This window comes from Pseudophryne corroboree, chromosome 9, assembly GCF_028390025.1.
Source record: "Pseudophryne corroboree isolate aPseCor3 chromosome 9, aPseCor3.hap2, whole genome shotgun sequence".
NCBI classification, from domain to species: Eukaryota; Metazoa; Chordata; class Amphibia; order Anura; family Myobatrachidae; genus Pseudophryne; species Pseudophryne corroboree.
Genome location: NC_086452.1, coordinates 6681222 through 6694883, shown reverse-complemented (window position 1 = coordinate 6694883; position 13662 = coordinate 6681222). Strand labels below are relative to the sequence as shown.

The 13662-nt window shown below is 48.9% G+C and overlaps 1 protein-coding gene across 1 annotated transcript in view; it reads left to right on the top strand.

The window, feature by feature from the left end:
* Positions 1–3807: 3807 nt before the first annotated feature.
* LOC134957218 (cytochrome P450 4B1-like) overlaps positions 3808–13662 on the top strand; it is a 122120-nt gene continuing 112265 nt past the window's right edge. The window contains exon 1 of the mRNA XM_063938920.1: positions 3808–4060. Coding sequence (XP_063794990.1) covers positions 3884–4060 — 177 coding nt within the window. The 5' untranslated portion in view covers positions 3808–3883. The remainder of the gene's footprint in view (positions 4061–13662) is intronic.

Below are 13662 nucleotides of genomic sequence, written 5' to 3'. Positions count from 1 at the left end.
AAACAGGGTTGAGTAATATCACCTCCCTTGTTGAAGTAGGGGAACTTTGACCACCACCTGTTGAAGATACAATTTGTGAATTGCATTTAACACTATCTCCCTTTCCGGGGGAGAAGCTGGTAGGGCTGATTTGAAAAACCAGCGAGGAGGCACCTCTTCGAATTCCAGCTTGTAACCCTGGGAAACAATTTCTATTGCCAAGGGATCCACCTGTGAGTGAACCCAGATGTGGCTGAAGAGTCAAAGACGTGCCCCCACTGGGGCAGACTCCCTTAGGGGAGCCCCAGCGTAATGCGGTGGATTTAGTAGAGGCCGGGGAGGACTTCTGTTCCTGGGAACTAGCTGTGGTTGGCAGCTTTTTCCCTCTGCCTTTACCTCTGGCAAGAAAGGATGCTCCTCGTACTCTCTTGTTCCTCTATGACCGAAAGGACTGCATTTGATAATGTGGCGCTTTCTTAGGCTGTGAGGGAATATAAGGCAAAAAATTTGATTTAACTGCCGTAGCCGTGGAGCCAAGGTCCGAGAGATCTTCCCCAAACAATTCCTCACCCCTGTAAGGTAAAACCTCCATATGCCTCTTTAAGTCGGCATCACCTGTCCATTGTCGGGTCCATAGGACTCGTCTAGCCGAAATTGACATAGCGTTGACTCTAGAACCCAGTAGGCCAATGTCTCTTCGAGCATCTCTCATATATAAGACAGCATCTTTAATATGTCCTAGGGTCAATAAAATGGTATCCTTATCCAGGTATCAAGTTCCGTCAATAAGGTATCCGTCCACGCTGCTACAGCGCTACAAACCCAAGCCGATGCTATCGCCGTTCTGATTAAGGTACCAGAATGTGTGTAAATGGACTTCAAGGTAACCTCCTGCTTGCGATCAGCAGGATCCCTGAGGGTAGCCGTATCTTGGGATGGCAGCGCTACCTTTTTGGATAAGCGTATCAACGCTTTGTCCACCCTAGGGGAGGATTCCCACCATATCCTGTCCTTTGCTGGGAAAGGATGCACCATAAGAATCCTTTTAGGAATCTGCAGTTTCTTGTCTGTAGTTTCCCAAGCCTTTTCAAATAACTCGTTCAGCTCATGGGATGGGGTAAAAGTTACCTCAGGCTTTTTTCCCTTATACATGTGGACCCTCGTGTCAGGTACAGGGGGGTTCCTCTGTGATATGCAACACCTCTTTTATGGCAATAATCATATATTGAATACTTTTAGCCAATTTTGGCTGTAACTTTGCATCATCGTAGTCGACACAGTAGTCAGAATCCGTGTCGGTATTAGTGTCTACTAGTTGGGATAGTGGGCGCTTTTGAGAACCCGAAGGCCCCTGCGACATAGGGGCAGGCAGGGCTTGACTCCCTGTTTGTTCCCTTGCCTCAGCTTTGTCCAACCTTTTGTGCAATAAATTAACATTAGCACTTAGAACATTCCACATATCCACCCAGTCAGGTGTCGGCGTTGCCGACGGAGACACCACAATCATTTGCTCCACCTCCTCCCTAGGAGAGCCTTCCATTTCAGACATGCCGACACACGCGTACCGAAACACCACATACTCAGGGAATTCTCTTATCTGGAGACAGTTCCCCCACAAGCCCCTTTGGAGAGACAGAGAGAGAGTATGCCAGCACACACCCGGCGCTAATAACCCAGGAAAAAAAAACACACAATATGTTTACCCAGACAGCGCTTGTAATCTGTATTTAAAATTATGTGCCTCTCCCCTTTCTTTAAAACCCTCTTTCACCGTGTAAGCAGGGGAGAGTGCGGGGAGCTTCCTCTCAGGGCTGTGCTGTAGAGAAAATGGTGCTGGTGAGTGCTGAGGAACAAGCCCCGCCCCCTCAGCGGCGGGCTTCGGTCCCGCTACAAATATTAAAAAAACTGGCGGGGGGCTCTTTTATATACAGTGCACAGGCTGTATATATATACTTTTGCAAGTATTGAGGCTTATATTGCTGCACAGGGCGCCCCCCCCCCCCCCCCCCCCCATGCCCTGCACCCTTACAGTGACTGCCGTGTGTGAGCTGTGTGGGATCAATGGCGCACAGCGTTACTGCTGTGCGTTACCTCTATGAAGATCTGAAGTCTTCTGCCGCCTCTGAAGTCTTCTTTCTTCTTATTCTCACCCGGCTCTGGGACGGACGGCGAGGGGGAGACCTGCGTACTGTTCCCTCTGGAGCTAATGGTGTCCAGTAGCCTAAGAAACAGAGCCTAACTTAAAGTAGGTCTGTTTCTCTCCCCTCAGTCCCTCGATGCAGGGAGTCTGTTGCCAGCAGGCTCCCTGAAAATAAAAAACTTAACAAATATACTTTCTGTCAGGAAGCTCAGGAGAGCTCCTATAATGCACCCAGTCTCCTCTGGGCACAGTAGTAAACTGAGGTCTGGAGGAGGGGCATGGAGGGAGGAGCCAGTGCACACCCATAACTAAAGTTCTTTCTTAAAGTGCCCATGTCTCCTGCGGAGCCCGTCTATCACATGGTCCTCACGGAGTCCCCAGCATCCTCTAGGACGTAAGAGAAATTGTATTTGTGTTTTTAAGTTAGATATATTTTTATGAATGTTGATTTATTGTAAATGTATTAAAATGTGTATTTTTCATTTTTTTCTTCCGAAGTGTCGCATATAAGTCATTAAACCACTTCTTTTTTTTAAGAGTTTTTATTCACGTTTTTAGGTCCGAGGTTCTAACTCTCACCCTATTACTGTACATTGGTTGAGTTTCCAGAATGTGTGAGTTTAGCGCTTAAATCGCACGTTCAGACCCTGTTACATTTATCTGTATCTAATGTGACGCTACAAAACATGACATAAAGCATCACAGCGTCGGCTGAATGGAAGGTGACATTGGGTCTGATTCAGATGAGGACGGAGCGCTGTCCTGCGCCGCTAAGTTCTGTCCTGCGTGCTGCATTACCATATTGGTGCTAGCGCTGCTGAGTCTGTGTAACGCTAGCCACAACCGCAGCAGCACAGTGACGTCAGCCAGGCGTCGGTGGGGAACGGTCGGCTGCTATACATGGACGCCTATGTCACCTATCTGTTACCAAACTAACCTTATACGCCTTCAATTAGGCGGAACTTTTTACATTTAAGAAAACAAAATATGAGAACATTAGGACGCATCATATAACCGACCAGGCTGCAGTGAGACCAGATGTTATTAATGGGAATAAGCCGGCCCATTACAGTCCAGGTAACATCACTGATTTATTATAGAGGCAGATTACCCAGAAGAGTCCCAGTGATCATTTTACCAAATTATTACCCAATGGGGATAAACTGGATAACTGGTGCCGGGAACAACTGGTGCAATCTGTGCCGACAGGTGCCGACGCCGGAGTGTGACACACTTACTGTCACCTACCTGCCCCAATCTATACGCTGCTGGTGTCCTGACACCTCCCAGATCACACACATGGCCGGGCGTAACTGGTGCAATCTGTGCCGACAGGTGCCGACGCTGGAGTGTGACTTACTGTCTCTCACCTGCCCCAATCTCACGTTGCTGGTGTCCTGACTCTTCCCAGATCACACACATCTGCAAACACAGGAACCGTATGTGCACCCTAACTGTGCACTCCATTGTATGACACAGCGCACATCACATACAGTCATTTTACTGAGCTGTTTCCACTGTACTCTATTGTGTTCACTGCTCCCCCCCCCCCGCAGCTACTAGTGTGTGTGTGTGTGTCTGTGTCTGTGTGTGTGTGTGTGTGTGTGTGTGTGTGTGTGTCCCACTCCCTCCTCCTGCAGCTTCCTCTCCTCCTACTCTGTACATGGTCCCGTCCTGTGGCTCCACCTGCCCCAGACACATTATTATGTCCCTGTGTGTGAGCACATAGTGTTCCTCCTGTGAGAGCAGCAGCAGTACCCAGCCATGGCTCCCTCCTCTGTGCTGTCCCTGAGCGGCCTCTGTCACTGGGCTGCCTGGCTCTTCCTCCTCTACCTGCTGTACAAAGCCTCTACGCTGTACCTGAGGTGGCAGGAGCTGCGCCGGGTGTTCTCTGCGTTCCCGGGTCCAGAGCGCCACTGGCTGTACGGCAACGCTCATGAGGTAAGTGGCCGCTGTGTTATGGGATCCAGGGATTGCTAATACAACATATATGGCTGATTCTGATTTGGGTGCAGTGAACTGATTTTTCTTCTGTGCAGTAAGGTATGTCACACTGCCATGTACTCATAGTCTGTGCGTGCAGTAAGGTATGTCACACTGCCATGTACTCATAGTCTGTGCGTGCAGTAAGGTATGTCACACTGCCATGTACTCATAGTCTGTGCGTGCAGCAAGTTATGTCACACTGCCATGTACCCAGAGTCTGTGCGTGCAGTAAGGTATTTCACACTGCCATGTACTCATAGTCTGTGCGTGCAGTAATGTATGTCACACTGCCATGTACTCATAGTCTGTGCGTGCAGTAAGGTATGTCACACTGCCATATACCCAGAGTCTGTGCGTGCAGTATGGTATGTCACACTGCCATGTACCCAGAGTCTGTACGTGCAGTAAGGTAAGTCACACTGCCATGTACTCATAGTCTGTGCGTACAGTAAGGTATGTCCCACTGCCATGTACCCAGAGTCTGTGCGTGCAGTAAGGTATGTCACACTGCCATGTACTCATAGTCTGTGCGTGGAGTAAGTTATGTCACACTGCCATGTACCTAGAGTCTGTGCGTGGAGTAAGGTATGTCACACTGCCATGTACTCATAGTCTGTGCGTGCAGTAAGGTATGTCACACTGCCATGTACTCATAGTCTGTGCGTACAGTAAGGTATGTACCACTGCCATGTACCCAGAGTCTGTGCGTGGAGTAAGGTATGTCACACTGCCATGTACTCATAGTCTGTGCGTGCAGTAAGGTATGTCACACTGCCATGTACTCATAGTCTGTGCGTGCAGTAAGGTATGTCACACTGCCATGTACTCATAGTCTGTGCGTGGAGTAAGGTATGTCACACTGTCATGTACTCATAGTCTGTGCGTGGAGTAAGGTATATCACGCTGCCATGTACCCAGAGTCTGTGCGTGCAGTAAGGTATGTCACACTGCCATGTACTCATAGTCTGTGCATGCAGTAAGGTATGTGACACTGCCATGTACCCAGAGTCTGTGAGTGCAGTAGTGATGTGCACCAGAAATTTTTCGGGTTTTGTGTTCAGGTTTTGGGTTCGGTTCCGCGGCCGTGTTTTGGGTTCGGACGCGATTTGGCAAAACCTCACCGAAATTTTTTGATCGGATTCGGGTGTGTTTTGGATTCGGGTGTTTTTTTCAAAAAACCCTAAAAAACAGCTTAAATCATAGAATTTTGGGGTAATTTTGATCCCATAGTATTATTAACCTCAATAACCATAATTTCCACTCATTTTCAGTCTATTCTGAACACCTCACACCTCACAATATTATTTTTAGTCCTAAAATTTGCACCGAGGTCGCTGGATGGCTAAGCTAAGCGACACAAGTGGCCGACACAAACACCTGGCCCATCTAGGAGTGGCACTGCAGTGTCACGCAGGATGGCACTTGAAAAAAATAGTTCCCAAACAGCACATGATGCAAAGAAAAAAAGAGGCGCACCAAGGTCGCTGTGTGACTAAGCTAAGCGACACAAGTGGCCGACACAAACACCTGGCCCATCTAGGAGTGGCACTGCAGTGTCAGACAGGATGGCACTTGAAAAAAATAGTCCCCAAACAGCACATGATGCAAAGAAAAAAAGAGGCGCACCAAGGTCGCTGTGTGACTAAGCTAAGCGACACAAGTGGCCGACACAAACACCTGGCCCATCTAGGAGTGGCACTGCAGTGTCAGACAGGATGGCCCTTCCAAAAAACACTCCCCAAACAGCACATGACGCAAAGAAAAAAAGAGGCGCAATGAGGTAGCTGTGTGACTAAGCTCAGCGACCCAAGTGGCCGACACAAACACCTGGCCCATCTAGGAGTGGCACTGCAGTGTCACGCAGGATGGCCCTTCCAAAAAACACCCCCCAAACAGCACATGACGCAAAGAAAAAAAGAGGCGCAATGAGGTAGCTGTGTGAGTAAGCTAAGCAACCCTAGTGGCCGACACAAACACCTGGCCCATCTAGGAGTGGCACTGCAGTGTCACGCAGGCTGGCCCTTCAAAAAACTACTCCCCAAACAGCACATGACGCAAAGAAAAAAAGAGGCGCAATGAGGTAGCTGTGTGAGTAAGCTAAGCGACCCTAGTGGCCGACACAAACACCTGGCCCATCTAGGAGTGGCACTGCAGTGTCACGCAGGCTGGCCCTTCAAAAAACTACTCCCCAAACAGCACATGACGCAAAGAAGAAAAAAAAGAGGCGCAATGAGGTAGCTGTGTGAGTAACCTAAGCGACCCTAGTGGCCGACACAAACACCTGGCCCATCTAGGAGTGGCACTGCAGTGTCACGCAGGATGGCCCTTCAAAAAAACTACTCCCCAAACAGCACATGACGCAAAGAAGAAAAAAAAGAGGCGCAATGAGGTAGCTGTGTGAGTAACCTAAGCGACCCTAGTGGCCGACACAAACACCTGGCCCATCTAGGAGTGGCACTGCAGTGTCACGCAGGATGGCCCTTCCAAAAAACTACTCCCCAAACAGCACATGACGCAAAGAAGAAAAAAAAGAGGCGCAATGAGGTAGCTGTGTGAGTAACCTAAGCGACCCTAGTGGCCGACACAAACACCTGGCCCATCTAGGAGTGGCACTGCAGTGTCACGCAGGATGGCCCTTCCAAAAAACTACTCCCCAAACAGCACATGACGCAAAGAAGAAAAAAAAGAGGCGCAATGAGGTAGCTGTGTGAGTAACCTAAGCGACCCTAGTGGCCGACACAAACACCTGGCCCATCTAGGAGTGGCACTGCAGTGTCACGCAGGATGGCCCTTCCAAAAAAATACTCCCCAGTCCCCAAACAGCACATGACGCAAAGAAGAAAAAAAGAAAAAAGAGTTGCAAGATGGAATTGTCCTTGGGCCCTCCCACCCACCCTTATGTTGTATAAACAGGACATGCACACTTTAACCAACCCATCATTTCAGCGACAGGGTCTGCCACACGACTGTGACTGAAATGACTGGTTGGTTTGGGCCCCCACCAAAAAAGAAGCAATCAATCTCCCCTTGCACAAACTGGCTCTACAGAGGCAAGATGTCCACCTCATCATCATCGTCCGATTCATCACCCCTTTCACTGTGTACATCCCCCTCCTCACAGATTATTAATTCGTCCCCACTGGTATCCACCATCTCAGATCCCCGTGTACTTTCTGGAGGCAATTGCTGCTGGTGAATGTCTCCAAGGAGTAATTGATTATAATTCATTTTAATGAACATCATCTTCTCCACATTTTGTGGAAGTAGCCTCGTACGCCGATTGCTGACAAGGTGAGCGGCGGCACTAAACACTCTTTCGGAGTACACACTGGAGGGAGGGCAACTTAGGTAGAATAAAGCCAGTTTGTGCAAGGGCCTACAAATTGCCTCTTTTCCCTGCCAGTATACGTACGGATTGTCTGACGTGCCTACTTGGATGCGGTCACTCATATAATCCTCCACCATTCTTTCAATGGTGACAGAATCATATGCAGTGACAGTAGACGACATGTCAGTAATCGTTGGCAGGTCCTTCAGTCCGGACCAGATGTCAGCATCAGACTGCCCTGCATCACCGCCAGCGGGTGGGCTCGGAATTCTGATCCTTTTCCTCGCACCCCCAATTGCGGGAGTGTCACAACTGAGGGCCTGAGCTGACGGGAGGCAGCCTCAGTTGTAGGGGCTGAGATGTAACGGAACCTGGGAGGTTGTATCAGACCCCTAGACATGTAAGTAACATGTAGAAGAACTGCCCGAAGGCGTGATCATGACAACCAGGGTAAAAGTCAATGATGTTTATTTATGACAAAACTCCGTAACAGAGCAGCAGTAAAAGAAAACATAAAAATCAGCAGAAGATAAATACAGTTCCTGGGTACTACAGGGTGGCAGGAACCACAGGGCTCTGGTAGTGTGAGATAGTTCTTATAATCTTCTAGATGGAAAGTCCTTACCAGGCCCGACTGTAGCAATGGAGATAACCCAGGATCGTACCAGCTGGTGTTCCAGGAAAAGCTGGGCTGCTGTGGATAAAACGGCTGCTGTGGATACTGGCTGGAACCAGACTGTTGTTGGCACGGAGTGGATACTGGCTGGAACCAGTTAAATAATAAAAGTAACTTGAGAGCGATGAAATATGGAATGATGTGTAGATCTTGAGAGCGGTGAAATAATAATATCAATGGTGAATGGTAATCTGCAGAAAAGGGTACCGGCACTTTAAGAAGAGCTGACCTCTGCTGGAAGCTGGATGCTGAAAGCAGGTGGAACTGTAGCTGGAAGCAGATGAATCCAAATGGATAGGAGAGTCAGGCTACACCGCAGGTGGAATGCTGGTGCGGGTCTCTTTAGTGGAAGTGTGGAGACAGGAGCTGGAACCTGGAAAACAACCATAGGAGAGAGACAAACTGGAACTAGGTTTGACAACCAAAGCACTGACGCCTTCCTTGCTCAGGCACAGCATATTTATACCTGCAGCAAGGAAGGTATTGGCTAGGCAATTATGCAGATTAACAATACAGACAGCAGATTGGTGGAAATGATAAGATGACAAAATCCAAGATGGCTGCGCCCATGCAGACACTTGGAGGGAAGTTTGGTTTGTAATCCATGTGAGAATTGAAACAGTAATGGCGGCGCCGGCCACAGGAGACAGGAGACGCCAGACTGATGAATGCACATCTAAACCACGCGGGCACAGCGGAGGCCGCGGCTGACGTAATCGCCACTCTGACACTCTGCATGCAGGAACTCAGGGACAGCGGCGGAGGCCGCGGGAGACGCCATTCCAGATGTAACATGGCGCCGCGGTGACCGCGTCTCAGAGTGATGTGGACATCAGTATAACAGATGGGGTCCGGTCCTGGAACGCTGAGCCAGCCTCAGGAGGCATCTGAAGGGTAAGTAATGGCGTCCAGATACCCGGATCGTGACAGCACCCCCCCCCCCTTTAGGAGTGGCCCCAGGACACTTCTTTGGCTTTTGAGGAAACTTGGAATGGAATCTCCGGACCAAGGCAGGAGCATGGACATCAGAAGCATTAGTCCATGAGCGTTCCTCAGGGACGTAACCCTTCCAGCCAATAAGATACTGTAGTTGACCGTAACGGTGACGTGAGTCCAGGATCTTGGCCACTTCATACTCAACGCCTCGTTGAGTTTGGACTTTCGGAGTTGGAGGAAGTGAGGAATGAAACCGATTCAGGATCAGCGGTTTCAACAGGGAAACATGGAATGTCCTGGGTATTTTTAAGAAGGGAGGCAACTGGAGTCTGTAAGCAACAGGATTGATGACTTGTTCAATTTTAAAAGGACCGATGTAGCGAGGTGCAAACTTCATACTGGGAACTCTTAATCTCAAATTCTTTGTGGATAACCATACCCGATCACCCACCTTGAGAGCAGGAACCGCTCTACGCTTCTTATCCGCAAACTTCTTGTACCTGAACGATGCCTTGAGCAGAGCTGATCGTACACTCTTCCAGTTATTTGCAAACTGATGCAAGGTGATATCCACTGCTGGAACAGAAGTTGCTGGAAGCGGTTGGAATTCAGGGACTTTAGGGTGGAATCCAAAGTTAGTGAAGAATGGCGTTGAAGAAGATGAGGAATGATACTGGTTGTTATGACAGAACTCGGCCCAGGGAAGTAATTGAACCCAGTCATCTTGAGAGGAAGACACATAGATGCGGAGGAAGGCCTCCAAGTCCTGATTCACCCTCTCAGTTTGACCATTGGTCTGAGGATGGTAAGCCGTGGAAAACTTTAGCTTGACTTGGAGGACTTGACATAAACTTCGCCAGAATTTGGCTGTGAATTGAACTCCTCGATCTGAGATAATTTCTTCAGGAAGACCGTGGAGTCGGAAGATCTCTTGTATGAATACTGGAGCCAACTTGGAAGCCGACAGAAGACCGGTGAGAGGAATGAAGTGTGCCATCTTGGTGAACCGGTCAACTACCACCCAGATGGTATTGAACTTGTTGCACATGGGTAAGTCTGTAATGAAATCCATCGACAAATGGGTCCATGGTCGACGGGGAACGGATAGTGGAACCAGCTGCCCCGCAGGCGACTGGCGGGATACTTTATGTTGGGCACACTTTGGGCAAGATGCAATAAACTCCATGACGTCCTTTTTCAGAGTTGGCCACCAATAGGACCTAGAGATAAACTCCAGGGTTTTTTGGATACCTGTATGACCGGCAAAACGGGAAGCATGGGCCCAATGCATGAGCTTCTTCCTTAGCACCGGCTTCACAAAACTTTTCCCTGGTGGGGGCGTAGAGTCCATCCCTACCGTGGAGAATGCCAACGGATTGATAATAGGATGCTTGTCTGAAGACTCTGACTCATTTTCTTGCTCCCATGAGCGGGAAAGGGCATCGGCCTTGCGATTCTGAGAGCCCGGACAGAACTGGAGTTTAAAGTCGAACCTGGAAAAGAAAAGTGCCCATCTGGCCTGACGAGGGTTGAGACATTGTGCGCCTTTCAGATATAAAAGGTTCTTGTGGTCTGTAAGTATGGTGATTGAATGAGAAGCTCCCTCCAACAGATATCTCCACTCCTCTAGAGCGAGCTTGATGGCTAGCAACTCCTGGTCGCCAATGGCATAGTTGCGCTCCGCTGGGGAGAACTTCCGGGAGAAGAAACTGCAAGGATGTAAATGGCCATCTTTAGCCCTCTGAGATAACACCGCTCCTACTCCAACGGAGGAGGCATCCACCTCTAAGATGAAAGGAGAGTCGATGTCGGGCTGTTTCAGAACTGGTGCAGAGATGAATCTTTGTTTTAAAAGATGAAAGGCTTGCATAGCTTCTTCAGACCACTTGGACGGGTTAGCACCCTTCTTAGTTAAAGCAGTAATAGGCGCCACAATGGTGGAAAAGTCTCGTATAAACTTTCTGTAATAATTGGCGAACCCTAAGAACCTCTGGACCCCTTTGAGGGTTAAGGGTATCGGCCAATTCTGGATTGCTTGTAGTTTCTCAGGATCCATCTCTAGTCCGGAACCGGACACAATGCAACCTAGAAACGGAATGGACTTGACTTCAAAGACGCATTTCTCTAATTTGCAATAGAGATGATTGACACGGAGACGGGACAGAACCTCTTTTACCCAAAAACGATGTTCCTCTAAATCGTTGGCAAAAATGAGGATATCATCTAGATAGACCACGACATGACGGTATAAAATGTCTCTGAAGATCTCATTGACAAAATGCTGGAAGACAGCTGGAGCATTGCTCTATCCAAAGGGCATGACGAGGTACTCATAATGTCCGTCACGGGTGTTAAAGGCGGTCTTCCACTCGTCACCCTCACGGATCCGGATGAGATTGTATGCACCTCTCAAGTCCAGCTTTGTAAAGATGGTAGCTCCGCTAACTCTATCAAAGAGCTCAGTAATCAGGGGTAGTGGATAGCGGTTCTTGATGGTAATGTCGTTCAGACCTCTGTAGTCGATGCACGGCCGCAGACCACCATCTTTTTTCTTTACAAAAAAGAAGCCTGCGCCGGCTGGAGAAGAGGAAGGTCGAATGAACCCCTTTGCTAGGTTCTCTTTAATGTATTCCTCCATAGAATGCGTCTCAGGCAGAGACAAAGGATAAGTTCGGCCTCGAGGTGGAACCTTCCCTGGAACGAGATCAATCGGGCAGTCCCATTCTCTATGAGGAGGAAGGATATCAGCAGAAGCTTTACTGAACACATCCGTGAAATCTTGATATGGAGGAGGTGGAACATCAGACGACCTAGGGGAGGAAGAACAGACAGGCAATACTTTAAACAAACATGTCTCAGCACAGGAGGGACCCCATGCCAGAATCTGCGTAGTCGTCCAATCAATAGATGGATTGTGAAGACGGAGCCATGGAAGGCCCAGGACCACAGGATGTGTGGCTCGTGGAATCACTAAAAAGGAAATAAGTTCAGAATGAAGAACTCCCACTCTCAGACGAACTGGTAGAGTCCTTAGAGAAATAACTGCATCAAAAATCTTGCTGCCATCCACGGCAGTTAAGGAGATAGACGAAGGAAGTCTCTCGGTGGGTAGGGACCACCGTTTAACATAGGCTTCAGTAATAAAGTTCCCAGCTGCTCCGGAATCAAGGAGGGCAATAACGTTCCGATAACGTTGAGCAACTTGAAGCGAGACTGGGAGATTACAATCATGAGGAGATGGAGAGGAGATCATTACTCCTAGCCGGCCCTCTCCTTGGCGAGCTAGGATTTGGAGTTTTCCCAGACGGTTGGGACAGGCATTGATGGTGTGAGACGGAGCTGCACAATAAAGACAAAGAGACTCAGAGAGACGTCTTCGGCGCTCAGCAGGAGTCAGACGAGAACGGCCAAGTTGCATGGGCTCATCTTTAGATGGTGACAGTTGGCGAGGAGGAGGAGCAGAAGATTTTGGAGCAGATGATCTTCCACGCTCAATTGCTCTTTCTCTGAAACGTAAATCAACTTTCGTGCAGAGTGAGATTAGCTCATCTAACTTGGAAGGTAAGTCTCTGGTAGCTAACTCATCTTTAATACGCTCAGATAAGCCATGCCAGAATGCAGCATACAGGGCCTCGTCGTTCCATGCCAGTTCGGATGCCAGGATCTGTAACTGTATAAGATATTGTCCTACAGTATGTGATCCCTGGCGTAAACGGAGAATCTCAGATGAGGCTGAAGTTACCCGGCCGGGCTCGTCGAAGATACGCCTGAATGTTGACACAAATGCAGTGTAGGAGGATAGCAGGGTGTCGGACCTCTCCCATAACGGTGATGCCCAATCAAGGGCTGAGCCACTGAGAAGAGAGATAATGTAGGCAATTTTTGTACGGTCACTGGGAAAATTGCCAGGTTGTAGCTCAAACTGAATCTCACACTGGTTGAGAAATCCCCTGCAGAATCTTGGAGATCCGTCAAATTTTGCTGGCGTTGGAAGATGAAGACGTGGAGCAGAAATGGGTAAGGTGGGTGGGGTTATAGCTGGAGTCACTGTGGTTGACGCACCGGACGCGTCTGATCCACGGAGGGTTGTCTGAATCTCGTCCAGCCGAGTAGAGAGATCCTGGAGACAGCGGATGATATGGCCCTGTGCAGCCTCCTGATGTTCAAGTCGGGCTGTCAGTTCTTGCATCGGCCTGGCCGCTTGATCCTGGTCTCCGGCTGGATTCATATGGTCAGTGCTTACTGTCACAACTGAGGGCCTGAGCTGACGGGAGGCAGCCTCAGTTGTAGGGGCTGAGATGTAACGGAACCTGGGAGGTTGTATCAGACCCCTAGACATGTAAGTAACATGTAGAAGAACTGCCCGAAGGCGTGACCACGACAACCAGGGTAAAAGTCAATGATGTTTATTTATGACAAAACTCCGTAACACAGCAGCAGTAAAAGAAAACATAAAAATCAGCAGAAGATAAATACAGTTCCTGGGTACTACAGGGTGGCAGGAACCACAGGGCTCTGGTAGTGTGAGATAGTTCTTATAATCTTCTAGATGGAAAGTCCTTACCAGGCCCGACTGTAGCAATGGAGATAACCCAGGATCGTACCAGCTGGTGTTCC